This window comes from Magallana gigas, chromosome 5, assembly GCF_963853765.1.
Source record: "Magallana gigas chromosome 5, xbMagGiga1.1, whole genome shotgun sequence".
Classification (NCBI taxonomy): domain Eukaryota; kingdom Metazoa; phylum Mollusca; class Bivalvia; order Ostreida; family Ostreidae; genus Magallana; species Magallana gigas.
This window is the reverse complement of record NC_088857.1, coordinates 12,152,404-12,177,259: the sequence shown is the minus strand read 5'-3', so window position 1 is coordinate 12,177,259 and position 24,856 is coordinate 12,152,404. Positions and strand designations below refer to the sequence as shown.

At 34.5% G+C, this 24,856-nt stretch overlaps 3 protein-coding genes across 4 annotated transcripts; 2 read left to right on the top strand and 1 right to left on the bottom strand.

Annotated features, from left to right (window-relative positions):
• Positions 1–1,942: 1,942 nt before the first annotated feature.
• Positions 1,943–6,755, top strand: LOC105335329 (hypothetical protein). Its single transcript, XM_011439156.4, has 5 exons — positions 1,943–2,275; positions 3,094–3,215; positions 3,742–3,974; positions 4,095–4,203; positions 6,488–6,755. Exons 1-5 carry the CDS (start codon positions 2,149–2,151, stop codon positions 6,656–6,658), a joined length of 762 nt encoding a protein of 253 aa, XP_011437458.1. The 5' UTR covers positions 1,943–2,148; the 3' UTR covers positions 6,659–6,755.
• Positions 6,756–7,518: 763 nt separating this feature from the next.
• On the top strand, positions 7,519–12,324 carry LOC105335319 (uncharacterized). Of its 2 annotated transcripts, none has more exons than XM_011439145.4 (8): positions 7,519–7,675; positions 7,811–7,950; positions 8,876–9,027; positions 9,174–9,339; positions 9,864–10,193; positions 10,854–11,048; positions 11,396–11,554; positions 11,719–12,324. In XM_011439145.4, exons 2-8 carry the CDS (start codon positions 7,827–7,829, stop codon positions 12,069–12,071), a joined length of 1,479 nt encoding a protein of 492 aa, XP_011437447.3. In that variant the 5' UTR covers positions 7,519–7,675; positions 7,811–7,826; the 3' UTR covers positions 12,072–12,324. The 2 variants fall into 2 exon arrangements, with proteins under 2 accessions (XP_011437447.3, XP_019925666.3); XM_020070107.3 differs by having other exon boundaries at positions 7,533–7,675; positions 7,799–7,950.
• A 35-nt stretch (positions 12,325–12,359) lies between these two features.
• On the bottom strand, positions 12,360–23,128 carry LOC105335389 (mdm2-binding protein). Its single transcript, XM_034450582.2, has 19 exons — positions 23,019–23,128; positions 22,792–22,904; positions 22,264–22,346; positions 22,057–22,118; positions 20,971–21,019; positions 20,135–20,351; positions 19,885–19,977; positions 19,596–19,681; positions 19,325–19,391; positions 17,634–17,757; positions 17,179–17,502; positions 16,037–16,159; positions 15,746–15,913; positions 15,398–15,492; positions 14,957–15,057; positions 14,108–14,437; positions 13,654–13,816; positions 13,302–13,415; positions 12,360–13,048 (listed from the first exon to the last, which is right to left on the bottom strand). Exons 1-19 carry the CDS (start codon positions 23,119–23,121, stop codon positions 12,947–12,949), a joined length of 2,517 nt encoding a protein of 838 aa, XP_034306473.2. The 5' UTR covers positions 23,122–23,128; the 3' UTR covers positions 12,360–12,946.
• Positions 23,129–24,856: the final 1,728 nt, after the last annotated feature.

The window sequence follows — 24,856 nt, the reverse complement described above, 5'->3', positions numbered from 1 at the left end:
AGAGTTTATGTACGTTTATATCCCATATATAAACAATTGTTAAGGATCTTTTTGAGAACTGCAATACTCAACATATGATATGACTATAAAATCGTCCTGTTAGAAAAGGGACTAATGATTATAAACATAAGAATATCCAGAGGAAAATGGATTTTATTTATACAGGATCAACATGTATTATTGTACATTGTCCAGATAGTTTGTATTATGACTCCATTAAGCTGATTTTATCATACCTATTGTTCCTAAGGTGAGCGATGTGGCCCATGGGCCTCTTGTTTTTGATAACGCGGGTTATGCATTTATTCTGCAATGTCGCTACCTTTATATATCCCGAATGATTTGCTAAAGAAAGAATTTTATTGTTTTTAAATTCATGACGTCGGGTCATTTTTAGGATAATTTTGTTTGGATGCACATAAAATACAATACTAGTATCTTGATAATAGATCTTATATCCATGTATGACAAAAATGACAATAACAAACCGTGAACCATCTCAAAAATCCATTAAACGAAATACAAATTCAAAGCAGAGCAGCACAGACCTCCAAATAGATAGAAGTAGGATCAGGTGCCTAGGAGGAGTGAGCATCCTCTGCTGACCGGTCACGACCGCTGTGTGCTCTTTGTCGTAATCAGGAAAAAAATAGGAAAAGTCCGTAAACAATAATGTGATTAATTATGACAAAAATATTAATGGCAATTTAATGACTTCGTAGTAATAAGGTTGTACGGTACACTTCTATTTAAAATTAGGTTATAAATATAGTAAGTGTCATACCTAATATTGAAATACATGTAGGTGAAATAGAACTTCATGTACCGTACTCAATAATAAAGGGACCAAGACATGAGCTCAAAATATTAAGTTTTATTTTTTTTACTTTAAATGTTAAGAATTATTAATACTAGGTATTCTTAATGCTTCGTCAAAATTTGAAAGTCAAATACTGAGTTACACGCAAGATACAGAGTTTGAAACTCTTTGTTTTGTGAACAAAGCTGGAGTATTGTGATTGTTTACATGTACATATGCGGTATTTTTGGGGGGTGTAAGTTTCAATCAAATATGTTGCCTCTGTAGTACTCTTATAACTTGATTTCTAAAATTCAAATTTTGGTCAGCCATTCAAAATGTAAACCATTTTATACATAATGAATAAAAATGAAAGAACCGATCGAGTTCCCGAAAATGTTTACTGCCGATGGACACTTTGTGACCCTTTCCCCTCCACAACCTGACTGATATACGATGTACAAAGGTATGTTCATTTACTGATGTTACTACAGCCACTTACTGCCAATATACTCAAGATCATGATCAGTTAGATGAAGTCAAATCGCGTGGACATACTAGATTATTGTTCCGGTAATGGTATCAGTACCTCCGGTGACATTGAACATCCATTACACGGATACATGTGATTTGTATTTAATTATCTGTTTAATTCGCACGAGTACATGTACATACTATTGGCAAAAACATGCATGGGAAACATTGAAATGCTAGAAGGTACATGTAACGGGACAGCAGGAGCAGATATTTTGGTTTAATTAAATAGAATCTAAGAGGAAATAAGATAAATTTCGGAGACTTCTAAAAGCAATATATTGTCTTTGTAGGACTTTAGTATTCAGTGTTTGTTTATTTTTAAATCAAAATCTCGTGGTTTAAGGAAAGATAAAGACAGAGGAGGAATTCCAATTAATTCATTCGAAACCACCGGCACCTGACTTTATTTATTTTTTACTATTTCAAGAAATGATTTCTTGACTGTTACAGAGCAGGAAGTAATTCTATAAAAAAAAAATATTTCCCGAGTCTTTGTAATACTTTTACGGTAACAATATAAATGTTTTGCATACATATGAATTAAATGCATTCGTAAGCTTCATGCGGGTATGAAGGTAGCGAGCAGGAAAAAAATACATCACCCGCGTTAGCGTATAGTTAGGTATTCACTTTGGGACGGTTGTGCTACCATGTTTACATAAGGACTCCTTAGAGTCCTTGACAGTTGGTTCTGGTCAGTGCATACATGTGGAAGTTCTATTCTAGTTCATGAAAGATAATCACACAGGCCGATATAGATAAGATGCACATATACTTAGTTCAGGACATTGTTCCGGGGAACAGTAAAGAAGATGGAGACGGCGCTTTGCATTTTTATGCTTTTTCTGGCGGGGGTGTCGGCAAACATCACCGGGCAACACGTGACAACCGGGGAGTGTGTATGTGTGGCGGGAACCAACGTGAACGCCCGCACGTCAGGTATATACTGCTGCGTATGTGGGAACAATCAATCCATGCATGATTGATAGAAAGTTGTTTAACGTCGTACCCAAGGATATTTCGCACATGTTTTTAAAGGGGCATCGTCACGATTTTGGTCAAATTTCATTTCAATTTTTAGTGTTTATGATGATTTAGAAATGCCTTTTTAATGATTAACCAAAATTTGAGTGGCGGTCGCGGAGTAATAAGTAAGATACAGTCCTTCCAATTCTTTGTCATGCAAACAAGGCTCGTTCCCCGTTTTTGTTTACATTCATGATTGGTTCGATATACCGGTAAAAGGTTTTTTTTTCAAGCTGATTTCTCTCTGTTCTAATTCGTTTTAAGCATGAATAAATAGTTCCTAGCGATTATCATATTCATTTTGGGTCTAAAACTGGAATTTTTACTTCAACATTCAAAACGTAAACAAAGAATTGGGAGCTTTGTATCTCGCTTACAACAACTTGAAGACGACTGATACTCAAAATTTGGTTGACCATTATAAATACCTCACTGAAGCATTATAAACAGAAAAATAATTTTGACAAAAATCGTGAACATGCTCCTTTAAAGTTAACGTCGATGTTTTGGACAGCTTGCTAGACAAGTCAATGAAATTGTCAAGGATCGTACCGAGATTTTTTTTAACATGTTAAACGAGTTTGAAATTAAAACAGTACTCTATTAATCAACTTTATTGATGTTGTGGGGAAAGAAATCCTTTAAATAAGTGTACTAACATATTGTAATATATCAATGGTAGTAAAACACCAATTGTTTCATTTATTATACTGCGTGGAATTTGCTTTTAGCCAGCCTGTCTGCGTCAGTTGGGGCCGTTCTGAATACGGGGGACTGCTTCAAGATCCACGGCGGTATCCTTACCCATGACGGATATACCTGGTACCAACTCAGCCACGTGTCTGGGACACAGGTATGTAATGTAAAGGTATCTACTTGTACATCGGAGTCCAGAAGTCACCAATTGTTACTTTATTAATTTATTAAAGCAATAGACGTCTTTCAAAGATTTTACAAAAAGAGCAAATAATCAAAGTCGGAGAGTAGCACAACATCTAAATATCCGAAGGCACAACATTCTTACACGGTTATATTTTCATTTTTTTATTGCATGTTCTCGCTTTTTATGCAAAGTGCAAAACAAGTCATACAAACCCCCCCCCCCCCCCCACACACACACAAAAAACACGCACACAACCCAACCCCCCCCCCCCCCCCCAAAAAAAAAAAAAAACCAAACAAACAACCCAAAGCAAAACAAAAACATAACTACAACGATTTTGAACAGTAGATAGTGTTTATCCGATTTTATTTTTATGACGAATCGAAGAGAAAAGCGTAGAAAAAAAATAGTTTATGGACACTAAAAAACAAAAATAAAACAGAGTTTGAACATTACACCTAGGATCTTTGTTACTGTAAATTCTGTAACGTTGTAGAACCTGTGGGTAGCAGGGACACTTTTGAACAAAGCGGCGGCCTCCTCCTGCTCGGGTGGGTCATCGGGGTCATGTACAGCCACCGCCAAGAGCCTCGCCTGTCAACTCTTGCAGATGCACAACTCTGGGAAAGTTCATCTCTGGGACCGCCATCCTTCCGGCGTCCATGACAACGCCTACGCTCTGAACAACATCAGGGACACTTGTAATGGCCACCAAGCTTCACGATCACAGTAAACTCTTTAATTTTAATTTTAGACTGATAGGTAGAACATTGCATTTATAATATGATATCCTGTTTTATGTCATTAGATTTGTGATGAAATCACAGCGCATGCGTCATACTATTTCAGTTACACTTGTTCTGAGTGCCGCAGCCCTGGTGCCCCCGGTGGTCACGTGTGCCTGAGTGAGACTCTGCTCCGTTATCTGGTGGACCTTGGTACACACGGATACATCCATGTAAGTTGGACGCTTGTGCACAACGTCATCTTGCGGCAACATCATGCATTATTATACTTTCATGTTAAATACTGAATTCTGATTGGTTCAGACACAGTTGATAATCCGTTCTATTACACTCAGCGTTAGCAACACACTTAGCAACGGGTAACACAACGAATTGTTACATGCGCGTAAATTATGCGCGTACGGTTCGGCGTAGAATTCACGTCATTTCTATTTAAAAGCAGTAAAAAAATCTCTAATATTAAGACATTCAGTATAATAAAATAAATAGTGCCTGTTTAAGAGGATAACAGCTTCGCGTCGGTTGACAATGGTTTCCTCGGGGTGTCAATTTCAACTGTTACCCTCCCAAACAGGCACTATTTATATAATGTACCAAGTGCATGCAAGATTTGTCATGGCAGAGACACAGTATGGCTGCATGGATGGTTGTGACCAGTTCAGGCCATATTTACTTCCTTATGAAGATGAGATTTGCATAATGAAACAGGAAAATGTTCACATTTTAAAGCTAACATATTTGGGTTTTTCTTAAATCAACTAAATTTTAGTTTATGGTCAAAATTATCATGTTAAATTTTAATGCAGATCTGATGGTTGACCATCCAGTCTCTTCTATAAAACAGACCTTGCACATATTCTTTAATGACGCGACAGACACCTAGCTAGGGAACAGATAAACTTATTGACTCTATTATAATACGGTACTTGCAAGATTATCTTCACAAACTGCAGCATTATTACAAAACAGAACTGTAGTGCGCAATAATATACATTTATATATACCCGGTATTCTTATGCCCGCCATCATTATCGATTCGGGTATATGTTTTTGATAATTCACTGATCATTAAGCAACACAAGTGGACAAATCACATGCACAAAACTAGAAAACTGACCAGTCAGGAAGGGCCCCGCTATGACAATTAATATAGAGAAGTGAAAAAAACTTTGAATTCCATCCTCTTTATATTAACAATGATGAAAAATAAATGCCCGGCAGAAGATGTAAAGAACTGGAATATATAGGATCTCGTGATTTGTAGTTGGATATGATTTTCATCCAACAATTAAAGTGTTTTTTTCTTGAGCCTTAGTGAGGGGATAAAACACACAAGTTGGATAAAAATCATATTATACTACAAATCATGAGATTCTATTTATCCCATATTTTATACACCGCAATCAATGTTTACACTGTTTATAAAACTCTACATTATTTTTACTTCATTATGCCTAGGCAAATCCCATTGTAAAGTCACAACTGTGGAATATCAAAAAAATATCCAATGAGTCATATCCACGGGATAAAGTGGGTTAACATGGGATGAAATAAAATTTGTTAAAAAAACAAAGAATTGATACCAATGCAATGATACCTAGGCTTTGCCTCTATTCAATAAAACTATCATAAATCATTGTGTACGGTATTTTAACCAAAAAAGATATGAATATTATATTTCAAATCCATATTTCAAAGAATGTACACAATACTACACATCATTCAAAATTGACCTTAACTTCAAAACAAAGTTCATTTGCAGACACAGGCAGTGCAGTAATTAATCTCAATGTGACAGATAAAGATAAAGCTTAGGATTTTCTTCCTGTGGAAGGTTAATTAATCCCAAAGGACAAATATTGCACAGCCTTCCATGTATACAATGGTAACATTCTCAGCAGTTATCTCTCTTTGCCCATTCATTCTCAGCAGTTATCTCTCTTTGCCCATTCTTCTTATGCATAGTTAGGAATCTACCCCACCACCCCAGCTCCAAACCAGAAGACATAGAGAACCAAACTTAGCATCAAAATATGTATTTCTGCCTATTGAACTACCATACCAAATTTGAACTTGATTGGGCAACCATAAAAAAAGTTATTAGAAAAAAACAGGAAATTTGTGGACGGAAGAGTGACAGACGGACGGACGGACAGAAGGACGGACGGACAGAGTGATTACTATAGGGCACCCGCAAATCCTTGCGGGGCCCTAATTACGAAAAATGTCTGGTATTGTACCAGGTTACCTGTTCATTTACCTGCTTTACAAACGTGCGCTAGTTTTCAGACACCGGTGATAAAGGTGTTGTTTTGATATAGGCTATTTGTTATCTATCCTTGAAATTATCAATGATTTCGTTATAGATTGTTTATTGATACATATAATATACGTATATAGATTTGTGTATATCTTGACTAATTTTTGACGGTTTCAAACAAACAACTTTTGTTGTTATAACTTCATGCGTTTTTTTCCTTCTATTTTTGGTTCTAGATAAATGAGATCGCGGGGGCGTGTCATTCCTGCCACTCCTACCACTACAGGGGAACTGCCGTGGACATCGACCCAGGCTCCAGGAAACACGAACTCATCAGCAAGTGTAGCTCCATGGGCGGCTGGCCCAACGATGAGATCAACCACATTCACTGTCAATTCAACCATTAAATAAACTTTCAATTTATTCATTCAATAAAAATCCAATATGAATCTAATCAATGTTCAATACGTCAAATTAACAATAAATCAAAATGATATATTTCCATTTTCTAGTGTCTTTGTCTGTGATAAAAACCATCTACCGTCTTGATTTTTCAAAAATTCTTCAGGTTCTACTAGCATTTGATTTGATCACGCGTCCGTATGTAATAATATCCCCATAAAAGTCGAAGAACTATAATTCTTTTTTCAAAACGTTTTGTCAATTTATCGTCTAAAATCTACAACCAATGTCTGTGGTTGAGCATACGCCGACCATGACCATGATTCAGGTTTTTGAATCTTTCCATTTTAATAAATACATATGTATGAAATATTCTCAATCCATCAAGGAGAAAGGCTTAGCTGGCTAAGCGAAATAAGGAAATTTTTATGTTCGAACATAAATGTAGGCTAGCCGTTAGTTAATAAAATTAATGCAATCGGAATAGTGTACAGCTTATTCATAAGAGTGAAAGAAAACCCAAGATCAGTATGAGAAACTCAATTAACTTTAAATTAATCGGGGGGGGGGGGGGGGCGTAAATATTAAACTGCTCTTTTTTGTCAACCGACCTTTTTTATTGTTATAATAACCTACATTATAGGTAATGAAAAATATAACGTGAGTTCTTTTTTGGTTTGTGAAAAAAAACCAACATTGATGTAATCATTTTAAGAAACGACCCCCCCCCCCCCTTCCCCTGAAATGGTTTTTGGGTCTTTTTGGAGATAGTTAGTCCTTCATTAGCTTTGTTAGGATTTTAATGCAATTATCAATGAATTATATAATTATTTTTCACTATATAGTGTTAAAATATATATGACCGTGTCATCCGATTCGATTTGTCAGACTTATCAAAATGTCAGGTGTGACACACGTGATCGGCAGTGGCCGAATTCTTTGAGAGACCATACTAAGGACTTCAAATTTAATTATAAGAAGTGCAGGAGTAGTCCGATGATTTTATAAACTGCAGTCGTATTGTAAGTATCTGAAAAAAAATATGCAATCTTATTTTGAGTTTACAAGCCTGTTCACATATAAGGGACGTTGGGTAAACTGTTGAGGTTATGTGTAGGACGTCCGATAAGCCTATTTACATGTAGGTCTACTTTCAGTTTCGATTTAACCGCAATGCAGAATTTCAGCTGCGAGGAATTTACAGGGCTATTGAGAAGTTCGTTTGCAGGGAGGAAGATAATTTATAAGGATGTCACAGATACTACGATGGATGATGCCAAACTTGGGGGACTGCAAGGTAATTAACAGGTTAATTAAGGAGTTGACAGATGTACTATAAAAAGGGTAATGCATTTTTAATGGAGGGTAATCGTGCAGTTTTATAAAAAATTGATATACCATTTTCCATTTTTGTTAAAAATTTCACAAAATCTATCTGAAAAAAAACTTTAAAAGAAGAACACAGATTGTGATTTTTTCTTATTTCATGATCAGTCTGATTAAAATCAAACATTCCACTTATATAGCTCCTTCATTTTGATGTTGGCGACTAGCTCCTTTATTTTGATTGTCCTGACTAGCTCCTTTATTTTGATGGTCGCGACTAGCTCCTTTATTTTGATGGTCGCGACAATCAAAATAAAGGAGCTAGTGGAAGGTTTGATTTTAATCAGACTGATTTCATGATCATCTTTGTGTTTTGTTCGTTTTTAAAGGGACTAGCTGATTTGCACATGCTTGTTGATAGCTCTGTCATTTGCATGGTAAATCGTGTCTGATCACTTTTGAACATTAAATTTAGTACTTTGTACACAGGTAACCCATGAAGGGTATATGATCCCTACTGATTTTGAGGTCAGGAGATTAAAGAGTAAAACTGATGTCCGTGTAGACTACAGGTGTTGTTTGATTAGTAACAGATTTAAAACCCTCTGCTGGACAGTTATACGATTTGGTACACATGCAGATAACCCCTAAAGAGTGGATTTCTTATATTTTCAAGATCAATGGTTGAACTACTCTAGACATTGTCATCACCATTAAAAACATTAATGTATGTACGGTAACCATTATTGGCTTGTTTTTCATATCTTGGTACACTGGTGTTTCTCAGGGAGGTCAAAGGTCAAACTACTCCGGGTACATGTTATATTTATTTTGTGCATGTTCATGTCTATAATGCAGCACATAAAAACGAGTAAATTTATATTTTCTTTTTACAGGTGATCCCCAAGGAACCATTTACATATCAGAAATTCAGAACAAGGCCCGAGGGACCAAAGACCATAAGTGGGTCGCACTCAACAGAGGAAACCTCTACCTGTCAATGGTGATCCACTTGCCCCCTCCCATCCCCCACAAATCAAACGTACAAGTAAGGCGCTCACAAAATACTTCTATCTTTCTTATAGATTGCTGAGAAACTGTACTTAAATGTTTGGGGGACCCTTTTTAAAGGTGTCTTCTTATATAAAAATGTCTACACCCAATCACATTTTAATACAACTAACCTCTCCCCAGACTTATTTAGAGAGATATGATTTGGAGGTGGTTGGAGCCTTAGCATTGATATGCACACTACATGAAATGTCAATACCAGGAGCTTGTCTGAAATGGCCAAATGATGTCTGGGTCAAAGGTCATAAAATAGCAGGTTTTCTGGCAGAGCATGGTGGTCCACTACCTGGTAAGTCTAAAACAGTACTTAGTTTTACTATTACAGCAGAACACAGTACTTAGTTTTACTACTACAGCAGAACAGACAAGCCTTTTATTACAGTAGTTAATTCACTTTAATAATAATACATACAGTGCTTTTAAAAGGGAAGTCAAGTGGTATTTTTTTCACCTTTTCAATGATCAGAATTAGGCTAGCCACCAAGAACTTGGCAAGCTACATTGCTGTGATGTACTGTAAATTCATGGTTAAACTATAATGAATTAATATCAGCATAAAATCTTAAAATGCACACCTGATGGATCTTTAGAATATATCACATTTATTTTTCTGATAGATAAGTGTATGCGAAATATTAGAAAATATTATTAAAATCATGCATTTGTGATTTTAAATTCTCACAATTTGATGCAACACAGCAGTATCAAGAAATTAAGTACATGCATATGCTTGCATCAAATAAGGAAACTACAATAATTGCTTTGATTAATTATTACTTCAGAATTAATGAAAGCTCTGAACTAACTTTTAAGGGTCCAAAGAGGACAAGCACCTTTTTGTTTTGGGAATGGGAATCAATGTCAATTCCGACATGCGACGGAATCCAGATCTCATCGGAATCGCCACCAGTATACGCTGTGAGAATGGTGGGGTTGTTACAAGTCGAGAGACGGTTCTCGCCGAGGTCTGTAACAAGTTGGAGTTTAATCTAGGCCTCAGTCATGAAGACCTATTCCGAGAGGCTTCCAAGTTCCTTTTGTTTAGGGCCAAGCAGAAGGTCAGAGTTCAGCCCGTTCTGGGCGGGAAGATGTTTTCGGCTACAGTGGAGGAATTACAGGAGGACTGGTGCATCATTGTGAGAGGTTATTGAAATTACTCAAAACATTTGCCCAAGGTGTATCATATTAGCTTATTGTAGCCTTCGTTATTACATCCATTCGTAGGCTGGATTTTAAGGTAGAATTCTAATCTATTGCTGAACTGAACTGCCTGTCGAATTTTTGATTTGGATTTACTGGTATTCGCTTTTAACTTATAGTCTGGTTGATTCCAAATTGCATAATAAATTCCCCACATCTAGCATTTTCATTATAATTCCAACAAAGTTTAAATGAAAGTTCATATCTTTTTTTTGTAGAAAAAGTTGAAGGAATTTAAGGAAGCTGGCTGGTTAACATATTAACCTTCAGAGTTACATGTACCATAAATTTTTAGACATGATTATTCTTCAGTATTATTTCATGAAGAAAATTTCGATATTCTGCACTTAAAATTTGAATATCTTCCAATATCTCTTTACAAAGATCTTCTTCATAAGGAGATCAATTTAGCCTAAAAATGGCCATGACTATCCAGTCCTCCTAAACATACTTAACTCTACATGCAATTAATTTTGACCAGACTCTGAACACGCAATAAAAACATTTAATAAAGATAAAATTTACCTACTTAATATATATGTATATGATTGTCCATTAAATAGTTCATGTTGCTCTTGGTTTTAACATTACCTTTGTTATCAGACACCAATGGACAACAGGTGAGATGCTATTCCCACGACCATTCACTGCGACCCATGCCATCCAGCGCCATCTACGTCTACAGTGGGAGAATGGCCGATTCCTGGAAGGCGCGCCTTATTCTTAATTCTCTAAAGTCTGTGGTGGATACCTCACAGTTCTTTGTGGATGTCCTTAACGACGAAAAACTGGCAGAGGGTAGGTCAGAAGAGATGTGAAAATATGTAATGGACGTAGAACTGTGAAAGATAAAGCGGTATTCAAATATTAATGTAGATAAATTAGGAGGCACTTTACCTTTATCAATTCTTCTATTTATTGTATCAACAACATATATAGAAATACATGTATGTATGAAGAAAGGAAATGAATAACACATTTATATTTTTCAATAAGCTCAAATTTTTGTAATTTTCAAGATAAGTCAATTTTTAAAATCAGCAACTCTTCCAATAGTTGAAAGTAAAAATATAACCAGTATACATGATTTGTTCTGTCTAGTAATTATATGATAATTAATGGCAATTTATCAAACTTTACATTAGGAATATGGCAGAAAGATGCTGTTTTGATGGTCATTGGAGAGCTAAACCCAAAGGAATCAAAAACTGTAGAAAACTTTGCACCCATTCAAAAATTCATAGCCTCCGGGGGATCTGTACTGTTGATCAAAAGCAAGACGGAGCAAATATTTCCCAATATAGGTAAGAAGCTGTACTGGAAATCTCACACAATTTTTTCTTTCAACAGAGTGAAACACTTACTACTTAATTGCTTGGCCACAAAAAAAGGACTTTGTAGATTAAAAAAGTTAAATTATGTATCAAGATTGAAATTGCATATATCAATTCTTTGTTCTTTAATTTAGTTTTGCCAGCTCAACCATTGGAACAAAGTGGTCCTTTGAGTGAAATCTACTTCAGTGATAAATACTTTACTGCTCTTACCACGGGGAGTGCTTTGACCTTTAATCCTGATGTAGAGTCAGGGGTCATAGGTCAATACAACAGCCATGACAGTGGTTCACCATCTGCAGTTCTTGTGAAAGTTGGTGCTGGTAAATGTGCTGTGTTAGGATTCAACATAGAGATATCATACAATGAGGTAGACACAGTTTCTAACCTCACTGAAATAGACAAGATATCAGATTCTCTCTCTAAAACCATTGTCACTAGAGATGATTATCTAAACTATGTAATTTCATTATTAATCAAACAGTAGACTTTGTACAAAACTGTGGATGTAAATTTTAGGCAACTTTTAATGAAATGGACAGTAGGTAGAGATTATCTGAATTTTAATTGGGTATGTCTAGTACTGATCATTGTGTGAAATTTGCAAATGCATACCGGTATATACAAATCAATCTGCAAGTTTATTACATAGATAACAGTAGTAATAAACATATAGTATTATAGAAAGAGAGATGTTTTTTATTCAGAAGTAGATAAGTGAACAAAAATGGTGCTTTTTTTTTTTTTTTTTAATTTTTTAAATTACCTCAAAATATGTGATACAGTATTATTTTATTGACTGAAAATAAAATACATGTTTGACTTTCACTTATTATTACAGGTTCACTTACAAAAAAAATCCGTTTCACATCTCTCTGCATAATTCTGATCTCCGTGATCAGTGCATACATTTTATAGTGTGCAATAAAACCATGTTCTAAATGAAGGACCTCGGATTATTAAATCATCATGTTCTGTAATAGACTTCTTTGGTCTGCAAATTTGAAGCCTCTGTCTTGCAGAAATCAAAAGTTAAGAGAATATCTTAACTTGTTGTCAGGGCAAACAAATCTAAAAGCAACATACCAGGATGCCTTGATTTCTGAGTCAGAAAGATGAGATTCAGTACACTTTAATTTCATAGTAGCAAAAATTTAAAGGCAATTTTTTACATAACATCAGATAAGACATTCACCGATCATATTTTTTTTATTAATTCAACAAACATATTTTTTCACTTTAGTATACTGTTTCACAACTCAAGTCTTTCTGCACCAGAAGGAAGCCTTTGACAGTTTATAAGAAGTTCTCCATTGATATTTGACACTTGTGAAGAGAATCACTCGGATTCTTCTTTTACTTTCACTTCATCTGTTTCCGTTTCTCTAGATCCACCACTTGTTTGACTTGGCCCTCAGCAATATTTCTCATTTCTGACCTTAGATTTTGAGAATTTGGCAGATCCTGTAACACAACAATGTTATTAACACAAATTTCATCATTGTAGAATATGTAATTGTGTAATGGATAAGATTTTGCAATGTACCTGTATGTAAATTAACAATGGAATAGGAAAGTTACATTGAAAATGGAAAACATACTGAAGAATAGAAAACCTACTTGAAAGTAGAGAACACGCCATACAATGCATTTAAAGATTTCGTATCAAAGCACCCTGTCCTACAGTACAATACAAGGTCAAGGTCATCAATCTTACCATGACAAAGATTTTGGTGACCTTAAAGAGCTTCTGTATACAGGACTTGTACATTGGATCCTCAGGGCTCACGCCATGTTTCTGTATCACATCAGTCACAATCTCCTCCAATTTCTGCCATAAGAAGATTCATAGATCAAATGCAGCATGGTCCATTCTTGTATTATTAAGTATTAATTATTAATCAACTTTTTTTTCTTACAATTCAGCTGTTTCAAAAACTCACCAAATGTCACAATTAATGAAGCTGCCTTTAAATACATCAAAGCCTTTTTTATTGAACACATAACACTGAGGTTTTGCACAGACTTATATACCAACATGTATAATCAGTTTGTATATTTGTACATACCCTTTTGTGTCTCTCTGACCGAGACTCGCGTCGCTCCGCCTTGTCTGACCCCGTGGTCTGTACTGCTGTTAGAGATTTACGGCGGGCACTGTCAGCCTGTTGCAGCTTCTTGACCTCTATAGATGACAATGACTGTCTTCTCTGAGAGTCACTGGCCACAACCCTGATACAAATGTACATACTACAGTGTTACACTACACATGCATATGAAATTTATCATCTACAATATTCTCAATTTTGTAACCAATGTGATCAAATCAAAAAATTTTCAATAAATTTTCCAGTTTCCAATAGCTAGTAATTCATTTAATCTAGAATCTAAAGGCACAACTATCTTGAATACACAATAAACACTAGTTTCTAGTACTGGAAATCTTTACTCTGCATTAACCAGTTACTCTTTGTTTTCAATATTTTTATCCTATCTTTGATGACAATTAGGCAGATAAATTACCTGGAGAATTGCTTGTTGACCTTTTTAGTGGGGGACTGCTGTGTTACTATTTGACCTTCTGCCATCTTGTTGGCTCGTTTCCTTGGAGACGACCTCACCCCCACTGTCTGGATCTGGAGCCCTTTATTTGTCCTCCTGACCGCTTTCCTGGGGGATCTGCGGAGAGTTTTGGGCAGCAATTCCTCCACATGTTTGGCGAGTTCTTTGGGGTTTTTATTAACCACAAACACAGGCGAGGAGTAGGAGCTGTACGTCTCCTTGGTAACATAGCGATCACAGAGCTGGCTACACTGGTCCTGGGTCTTCTCTGTCTTCTTGTCCTTGTTATAACTGTATCATAATAAATAGTTATTGATCAACTGAATTTCTGTTTAGATCTATTACATAGATATTTTCTACTATCTTTAAATGTAACAAATATATTATCATTTTTAATTTGGTATATAAACAGCTATACATCCATAGAGCAGTGAAAAGACAATAGAATACAGTATAAGCAACAATACATATATTTGTTGGGGATTAATCACAATTCATTTCGTGTGTGTTTATTATTTGTTTATAGCTCACTTTCTCACAGGACATTATTTAGCAAAATTATTTATACCATTACAAACTATAAATCCATTTCCAAGGAATGATATTGCTCAATGTATTATCGGTTTTTCAAGAAGTATATTGTCAGAAACCATTGACTGGATACATTTCATTCCTTTCTCCATCATCTGGTGATGAAGAGAAACAAATCGTAATCAACCAAGAGTTTCCAACAATTCAACAAAGACAGTGAAGAAGCAGAAGAGGTGAATGTTCAGTGTCCTGAGAAAGAAGTCATTGACTGACACTTACTACATGTCTGGGGCCCTCTGATCCAGCGAGTCCGGCCACTGAAGCCCTGTTACACCTGGTGACACGCCCCTCAACAGTTTACCTTGAGAACGACTAGTGTTCTGTCAATATAATGAGAAGATATAACGGAGTTTAAAAAAAACCACATCAAGTACATGTACTAATGTAGAAACTGGTAAGGTCCCACTGTTAATAAGTGAGAAATGTACTACCCAATGCATGATCATTAAAACTCAGTAATTGCAAAGTGCCAGGATGAGCAATTTTGAGTTATAATAACTGAAACTCATCATATCCAATAAAATCTTACAAATTTAAAATTAGGGTAATAAAAATAAGTTTCCCATAACCATGAATTCAACTTCAAGTGTGTTAGCTGTAACCATGTTTTACTGTACAGTAGATGTATACATAGTTTATTTACATATATATGAAGCTTACTTTTTTCCTGACGGGAGAGAGGCCATCAGTCACAGCAGTGCCATCTGATTGGAACAATGTCAGACAGTGCTTGATGTCAAGGGTGGGTGGAGTCTCTAAAAACAAAAATGATTATCTCAATCAACTGAGAAAAACGGACTAATTTTAGGTTGCTATTCCTTATTTTATTATTTTTCATAAAAGTAATTATCAATGTAATGTCCCCATAAACCTGTGAAAAAATTATTGATCCACAAACATTAGACCTTATGAATTTTAATGGTGAGTATCTCTTGGAAACATTTCAAAACAATGTTTTACAGCTTGATTATCAGGCATTCATATTAAAACATTCAGAAGATTACTGACCCTCCTGTTGCTGTAGGGGTGAGGAGAGCACCAGGCTGTCCGTGGACCTGAGGCGTGAGATGGACTTTCTCTGGCTCTCCTGGTACAGGAGATACTTCTTCTCAGGCCACTCTGAGGAGTCCATCAGCAGTTCATCAGGGCAAGAGTCAGGAATCCCCGACTGTAAATCTGTCACATTGAATTAACACTCAATCATCATTGTCTGATAAAGTCTAGAAATAACATGAACCAAACAAAATCTAATCAGCATTTGCATCATTTTTTAAAATAATACACGTTTTGTACTTGTACCTGATTCACTGGCTAAAGTTTCGCAATACTTTGGAAGGTAACTCTTAACTTCTCCAAGAACTTTCTCTTGAATTTCTGCCAATGTTGAATTAATGGATTCTAGATTTTTTGATAAATCATCCTCTACAAAAGAAGGAAATAGACCTACTAATAAGCTTGTCACAATTTTGTATATATATTCAGCTAAAGTTTTATTAGTTTTTTTAATTTTTGTGAGTAAAGGCGCTCCATAGAGTGCCACGGTCAGCTAGTCGCTGACTGTTAGACCGGTTTTCGTGCACGAGTTAATTCTGGCCAGGTCGTTGATGAGAAAAGGTGTGTCCTTCTGAATGAACCTTCGTGGTGTTTGACAAAATGTCTTAGGACCTGTGTGGCCTATGTCTGTGTTAGATGAAATCCTGTGTGGAGTGTTTGAAAAGAATTCCTGTGTGGTAAAAGTACGATAAACTGTGTTGAGAAAGAACAGCAGTAAGTGAGAAGTATTTTTCATTATCATTTCAATTTAGAATACGCATACTTAAGTATATATATTTTGTCCTTTGCTAAGAGTTTTATGACAATTTTGTTTGTTTGCATAAGAATATAATAATATGGTAGCCCGACAGTTGAATATAATGTGTTTTTTTGGAACAGTGAAATGTTGTAATTTTCACTGAGGACCCGACAATGAATTGAATTTTATGTGACTAGCTGAGTGGGTGTGGTCAGTTATATACATGATGGTATCACCCGTGGGTGCAGGACAACGACAAACCAACCATCGTGAACCCATCGTCAACGTGGGAAATGTGACACACGCGGACACATGGGCACTTTATGAGCTGGTGATATGGTCCAGTAACATCCGTTACGAAAGGTTTGATTTACATGACAGTGTGTCGACGCACGTGTACCAGTTTATGCAATATACATGAATGTGTGATGTATCCTTATAACCAGTGATCAACATGCATTGTGGTCTCAACTATGCATGAACCTGCTGCGGGTGAATTACAATGGTTTATGCAACACTAAACTTATTCATTTAGATCATGATATAAACAGCTAAAAATCATATATTTGAAATATTTTGAATAGAAACCCTTTTTTTAAAAACAAGCTGACAACTTTAAAACAAAGAGTCAACCAATGTTCCAAAATACCTATAAGATGAGCCCTCTGTTCTTCCTGCAGTAAATCACTGACAACTGCCAGGACTCGGTCATTGAGGACTGGGAGACCCCTCAACAGATCCTCTGCGGACTTCTGACTGAACATATTATTAGAGCCCGGTGATGTCTTTGGACTTGGGGTGTTTGGACGTAGAATGGAGTTCATCAGCAGGTGTTTTGTGAGGCGACCACTGATATCTGAGGCCGATTTCATCACATGCAAACAGAACTTGGAACAATTTGTGTCAGGATCTGAACTTCTGGTCAGAAGGAAAAAGATGAAATCATATGGCCGTAACAGCTCCTCTTCCGGCTCTGTAAATTGATCATATTTTGCATGCATAAGTATTACAATTAAAATATTTTTAAAATAGCTTCTATAACTTTTTGGTTTTGAATTCAAGAATTTATGGATCAGTTATTAATTTACTAAAAAGGACCTGTACCTTGCACAAAGGTGATATCATTTAGGATGCTCTCTTTCCATGATGAGGTGTTGAGATATTTTTCCCCTGTCGAGGGAATGTCCTTTTCATCATGATAACAAGCCAATCGGCATAGATAACCACTCTGTTTTCATGTTAAAAAGAATGTACATGCAGTTTAAGGTGGCTCTATACACCCACAGTTTATTCCAATTTTCAATAGAAGACCACAAAACATATCCTTATCAAATATTAAAATGATGATAGGGATACTATAGGTTTTTGAAAAGAATTTTTTTTAATGTTTTTTCGTGTTTTTGTAAAATATTTTTTAAAAAGACAGCTATTAACAAAATGAAAGAATTTTTTTTGTCATATGATGGATATTTCCTTCGGACACATAAATTTTTTTTTAACTCTTCTTAACATTCAAAAATGTTATTATTGCAATTTTTTTTAGTATTTCCCCAAAACATAATTTTTCATATTTTCTTACTCTGTTGACAAATCATCTGAAAAAGTTGCTTAATGTTATAAGAAAATGTATTTTAATAAATGTAACATAAAAAATTGAATGAAAATCATTGCAAATAAACACAAAAAATATTTTAGATTTTATTTGGTATGAAAGTTCCTCAGGTAAGGGTTATCGTTCCTAAGTCCCAAGGCCCAAACACCTTGTGGACTTTTCATTTCTAAGTTGAAGAAAATTTCCTAAATATCACGATGGAATGATAAATACATACATACTTCATTATAGGCCTGTATAAGTGAATATATTCGCTTTAATGTAAAACTAAGTCAAATAAATAAAGGGGAAAATTGACTAGGCTTATAGGATTTATGTATCCCAACCTGAGAGAAATTCAAAGCAACCCTCCCATCCCCTTAAGGTGTCGATATTAATGTGCATTAAAGTATATTATAATTGCAATATTTTCACCTGTTTAGAATTTTCTTTCACTGTATTCAAATAAAAAATACGTTTTAGAAAATTTTAGAAAGTTAAAAAAATTATTGTTCTCCACGGGATTCGAACTCATGACCTACTGGTTTGAAGGGTAGCCACAAAACCACTGCGCTATCGTGTAACATATACAAAATGGGAAAGAAACTATCTAAAAAATCATACTTGATTTTATTGTTTATTTCGATAAATAATACCACACAACGTGAAGGTATCACATACCACATTACTTGTAAGTAATGAATTTTCCAATTATCAAATTAAATCTATTCATTTAACAAATTTTTCAAAAGAGCGGTCCCCATACATTTCGCCTCAGTTTAAATCAGCCAGTACCGGAACTGCCTGCTTCCAGATTTACTTTTTTGCGTACTGCGTCATCAAAAAGTGGTGTATAGAGCCACCTTAAAGAATGTAGGAACACACACAGGTCAAAAATATTAATAGAATGTGTAAGTCCTGCTAATTAAAAGCTCACATGTTGGTACGGGTATCTAAATGTCAAAGTTTCCAATACCGAGGTAAGCTAAACAAAGTTGGTTTCTATCTTAATGTCACTACACTGTTAAAAATTGATTTGAATATATATCTGTCATCTTTTAACTGATCAAATACTATTTCTTAGCTATCCTGTTCAGTTCTGAAATAAGGTGTAATATTAAAATTCTAAAAAAATATTTTAAATTTCCCCTTGTAAAATATGTATGTGGATATACTTCACTCATATACTCAAAAACAGGCATACCTGTTGATCCATGCTTGAAATCAAATCCATAATGGCTTCTGACTGTGGGTGTTTGTCATATAAAAAACTAACATGAAGTTAAGGAGGACTTCATCAAAGAATTTGTTGAGTGCATTATTTTATACTTTTTCTTCCTAATCATGTACTTCACTTAAATTTAAATCCAAAGTACAATTGTACAGTGTACATCGATGACCAAACCTTACTCAACCCTAACTTAACAATTACAAAAGCCAAGCATCTTTTAGGCTGTAATAAAATGTGAGGATACAGCTGAAGCTCACAGTCAGTAAAGTAGAAGAGAGGAATCGAGGGCACATAAACTTCATCCAGGACTTCAAGCATTCGACCAAGTATCTTAGAAATGAGAAAAGATTTAAAGTTATCCGATGAAAATCTAAAAACAATTTAACACAGAAATCATCTAGATCTTTTTCTTTCTTCTAAAAAGAAGTTAAACAATATCCAATGTAGTTTAACTAATAATACATGTATGGTATCACTATGAGATTTTGCACAAATGTATCAAAGAAATACGAAGTCACAAAAGTGTCACCAACCTTGTCATTCCACATAAAAGAAATCTTCTCTGTTTGTCTACTAGAGAGACTTTGAGATATTGAAAAACCAGGCAAAATAAATCCTCTATTTATCTAGAAAATAAACCAGATTGCTTAGCAATATTCAAAGAAGGTCAACATAACAGATAAATAATCTACTTCTACAACTACATTATTAGGCAACATATCATTGTCTAATTTTGAGTTCACTTTTTTGAACAATCGGTAACTTTTAACTTGAATAGTGTACCGTTTTATCAATGATGGACAGTTTTCCTCTCCAAACAACAGCAGTTGCCTCCCCTGGAGATAAATGTTCCATCTGACAAGATGAAGTTAGTAACCTCTCAACAGCTTTAGCCTCATCCGAACGGTCACAACCATCGGAGAGAACAAAGTTTATCACAGCATTATGCCAATCTTTTAGTCTCCTCAGAGCCCCAAAGAGCTGTAAAGAATTTTCTGACCTACAAAAAATGTGTACTATCTCTGTATTTATACTTGCAACATTATAAGGAATAAATCATGAAAACATTTTTTTATTAATGCATGGTCATACAAGAACATACATACACAAAGTAAACTTTGATGCTGATAAATGATTGATAATAAACGGGAAAATTTTGATTAACACTAGGACAGATACAATACACATGCTCTCATTGCAATTTACTTGTAATACGATATCCATTATATAACATTAACAAGTCAGGAAAACCAGATAGAAAGATAATGGTACATATTGGATGCCATCGTTGGAAACCCATGGCCAGTCTCGCATACGCTTACAGTAAGCTTATGCGAGACTGGCCACGGGTTTCTGACGATGATTGGATGCTTAAGGCACTAGGGATCAACGGTCCTTCATACTTCATACTTCACAAAGTTGACCTATAACTTTATCATAATTCTTAAATTGTAAAGAAAACATCAAATGTGTATGGAAAGCAAAGTATTTTTGAGTTTGTTGTAAATACATGTACATTTGTCTAAAAAAAAAAACCTGTTGTAATTATACGAGAATAATATTCATAAGCTGAAATGATGACACACTATACATGTACATGCAATTACAGAATACCATACCTTAGAGAATCCAAGACACTGAACTCGATGTAGACATCAATAACATTACCTACAAGAGTTAATATTTTATGTGAGTGGTTTGATCCTTTGTAAAGTATTTCTCATTTTTAATTTCTATAATTATTAGCTATAGCTGTTGTAAAACAAAGTGGTGAGCAACCAATAATAAAACTTCACTGGCTTAGTTTCATTTTTAAATCAATACATTAAAATTCATAAATCATGATATTTGTAGTTTGGTTTAGAATGTATATATACATGAGAATATCTGTGCAAAAGCTGAGTCTTAGACATCGTCAACCTGAGATCCCCAAGTAATACTATTGATGCATTATCCAATTAGTTATAGGAACATTACACCAACCCATAGTCCCATATATTCTTACAAAATAACACTCAAATTGTGAGTCATAATGTTGCAAGGGTAACGACCACCTAAAAATCAGTTAAACGCTATATTAATGAAGTCCCTATATCACGTTAGCAATAATTTTACAATTTTCTTACATGCACAGTGTAAATATATATTTACATCAACTAAGTGTGATCCCTGCTATTTCTTACGGAAATTAACTGTAATTCACAGCTATATAGAAACTGACAAGACTGAAATCTATATGACCCAATGCTAACCAGTTAATCAACCGGTTGAAACCTTCTAACACCTAGGAAAAATCACAGACTGCATGAAATAATCATAATGATGTCAGACTCAAAGTCCCATAGAAAACGATTTGGCTATTTCTTTTATCTAACATACTGATGTAAAATAACAATAATTTAGTTACTTTTCATGATTATTCAATTAATTGTTAAAAGATGTAATATAAGCAATTAAAGCTTTCTTTGATCATTCATGTGGTTTATAAAGGTAGCAACATTGCATAAAAAATACACTTAACCCACATTTTTCCTGCAATGTTGCTACCTTTATAACTGACATGAATCACCAAAAAAAGAATTCATTGTTTAAATATGATAGACACCCACATTTTTCCTGCAATGTTGCTACCTTTATAACTGACATGAATCACCAAAAAAAGAATTCATTGTTTAAATATGATAGACACAGTTTAAACTTCATACCCGTAAAAGGAAGAGAATCCATAGCCTCGTGTAATCTTTCAGAAGCACTGTCGTTTCCATCACTGGAAATAATTACAAAAGTAAAATACAAGTGTGCTTCATATCAGGCATTTTGAAATCTTGCATAAAAGGGCTTTCTTCAAAATATCAGGAATAACTCAAAAACATAGACAAAAAAAACAACAAAAATAGCCATGAGATACACACCTTGTGACATTCTGTATCTGATCTAATTCATTCATTAAATTATCATTTACATCTATCCATGTTAAACTCGACTTGTAGCTAATCTGAAACGTTAAAGGCACTGGATAAAACCATTAACATAATATTCTTATACATTTTACATGTAGTAGCTTTTCTGTAATAATTCATTGCAAATCCTCCATAAAAATAAATGAAGGATATAGCATAGGGCCATAATAACACTGACATACACAAGCAGGGACGTATATACCAACTGTTATATATGTCTCTAACACAAGTAACCTAGCTGTAAATATTATTCAATGTCATTCTTTATTCTTTAAGTTTAATCTTAGACTTAGAGTATGATATACAATGAAAACTATTTGCCATTCACATGATGAATAGATGTACACATAATTTGGCCTTTGGTCATCTGTTCCTCATGCCAGAGACATAAATATTAAATATGTCTCTGCTCATGCGAATGACAAATGGTTTATGACATGTGTCGCAAAACAATACAAAGATATCTACATGTACATGTACCTTATCCTCTGCTAAGAGTACTGGTAAAACAAACGTGTTCGTCTGTGCTTTTTCATCTTCTCCAAATTTAATTTCTTCAAAGACGTTCTGTGCTTGACGTTTCAGCAAAGTTTCTACAATTATACCAAATAGAAATTATGATCCAAACAAATAAACTGTGATAAAATCAATCATTGTTCCAAATCAAGCTCATTTGCTATCCTTATCATTAGAAAAATGTAATTTACCTTCGCTGAAGACAAAAATAAAATGCCTTTTTCTTTTCTGCATTTTATTCTTCCCGCGGTTTCTACCTTCATTTCTAAAGAGCTTGTAAAGGCCGATAATCATGCCTAATCATTCAAAGCGAGCCAGTTTTATTCGGGCATGCATTATCTTACGGTACATGTACGTCTCATTATTAATAGAGATAAATAAAAAAAACCTTAAACATACAATTATAAAGAAATTAACAAATCTAGTAACAAAAAGTATTTTTGGTCATGGTTGCTTGAGGGTAGCACCAACCTTGATTTCAGTAGACTCCCGAGTAAGTCTGATTAAAACCACACCCTCGTCAGACTGACCCCCGAGGTAGTACGTTAACTCTTATCTTAATCTATGAAAATAGAAACTTCCTCAAAATCGAATATCCTATGTTTCGTATGCATGACTTTAAGGTGGCTCTATACACCCACAGTTTATTCCAAATCTCAATAGAAGACCACAAAACATATACTTATCAAATATTAAAATGATAATAGGGATAGGGATACTATAAGTATTTTTAAAGAATTTTTAAATGTTTTTTCGTGTTTTTGTAAAATATTTTTTAAAAAGACAGCTATTAACAAATTGAGAGAAATTTGTTTGTCATATGATGGATATTTCCATCGGACACATAAAAAAAAATATTACACTTCTTAACATTCAAAAATGTTTTTTTTGCAATTTTTTTAGTATTTCCCCAAAACATAATTTTTCATATTTTCTTACTCTGTTGACAAATCATCTGAAAAAGTTGCTTGATGTTATAAGAAAATATATTTTAATAAATGTGACTCAGAAAATTGAATGAAAACCATTGCAAATAAACACAAAAAATATTTTAAAATTTATTTGGTATGAAAGTTCCTCATGTAAGGGTTATCGTTCCTAAGTCCCAAGGCCCAAACACCTTGGGGACTTTTCATTTCTGAGTTGAAGAAAATTTCCTAAATATAATGTTGGAATGATAAATACATACATATTTCATTATAGACTTTGCCCTGTATAAGTGAATATATTCGCTTTAATGCAAAACTAAGTCAAATAAATAAAGGGGAACATTGACTAGGCTAATAAGATTTATGTATCCCAACCTGAGAGAAATTCAAAGCAACCCTCTCATCCCCGTTAGGTGTCGATATTAATGTGCATTAAAGTATATTATAGATGAAATATTTTCACCGGTTTAGAATTTTCTTTCACTGTATTAAATAAAAAGATACGTTTTAGAAATTTTTGGAAAGTAAAAAAAGATATTGTTCTCAGCGGGAATCGAACTCATGACAGTCTGGTTTGTAGTGACTGCGCTACGGTGCAACATGTATATCGATGAAGGTAAAGAAACTCTTTAAAAATTATACTTGATTTTATTGTTTATTTCGATAAATAATACCACACAACGTGAAGGTGTCAAATGCCACATTACTTGTAAGTAATAATTATCAAATTAAATCTATTCATTTAATAAATTTTTCAAAAGAGCGGCTCCCATACAATTCGCCTCAGTTTAAATCAGCCAGTACCGGAATTGCATGCTTCAAGATTTTACTTTTTTGCGTACTGCGTCATCAAAAAGTGGTGTATAGAGCCACCTTAATTAAACTGAATTTCTTCTATCAAGAGGAAAGTCAAAACCCCGTAGTTAAGAACCGGGGGGGGGGGGGGGGGGTCTATAGTTTACTATTCACTGTGTATAGTTCATCTATATAATGATTTAAATAGAATGGAACTTTTACAATACAACGTGTTTTAGAACTCTCCATTTATATTTATTAACTCTCTATGCAGCTTCTAGATTAATCTTTTTTTTTTCATTTCA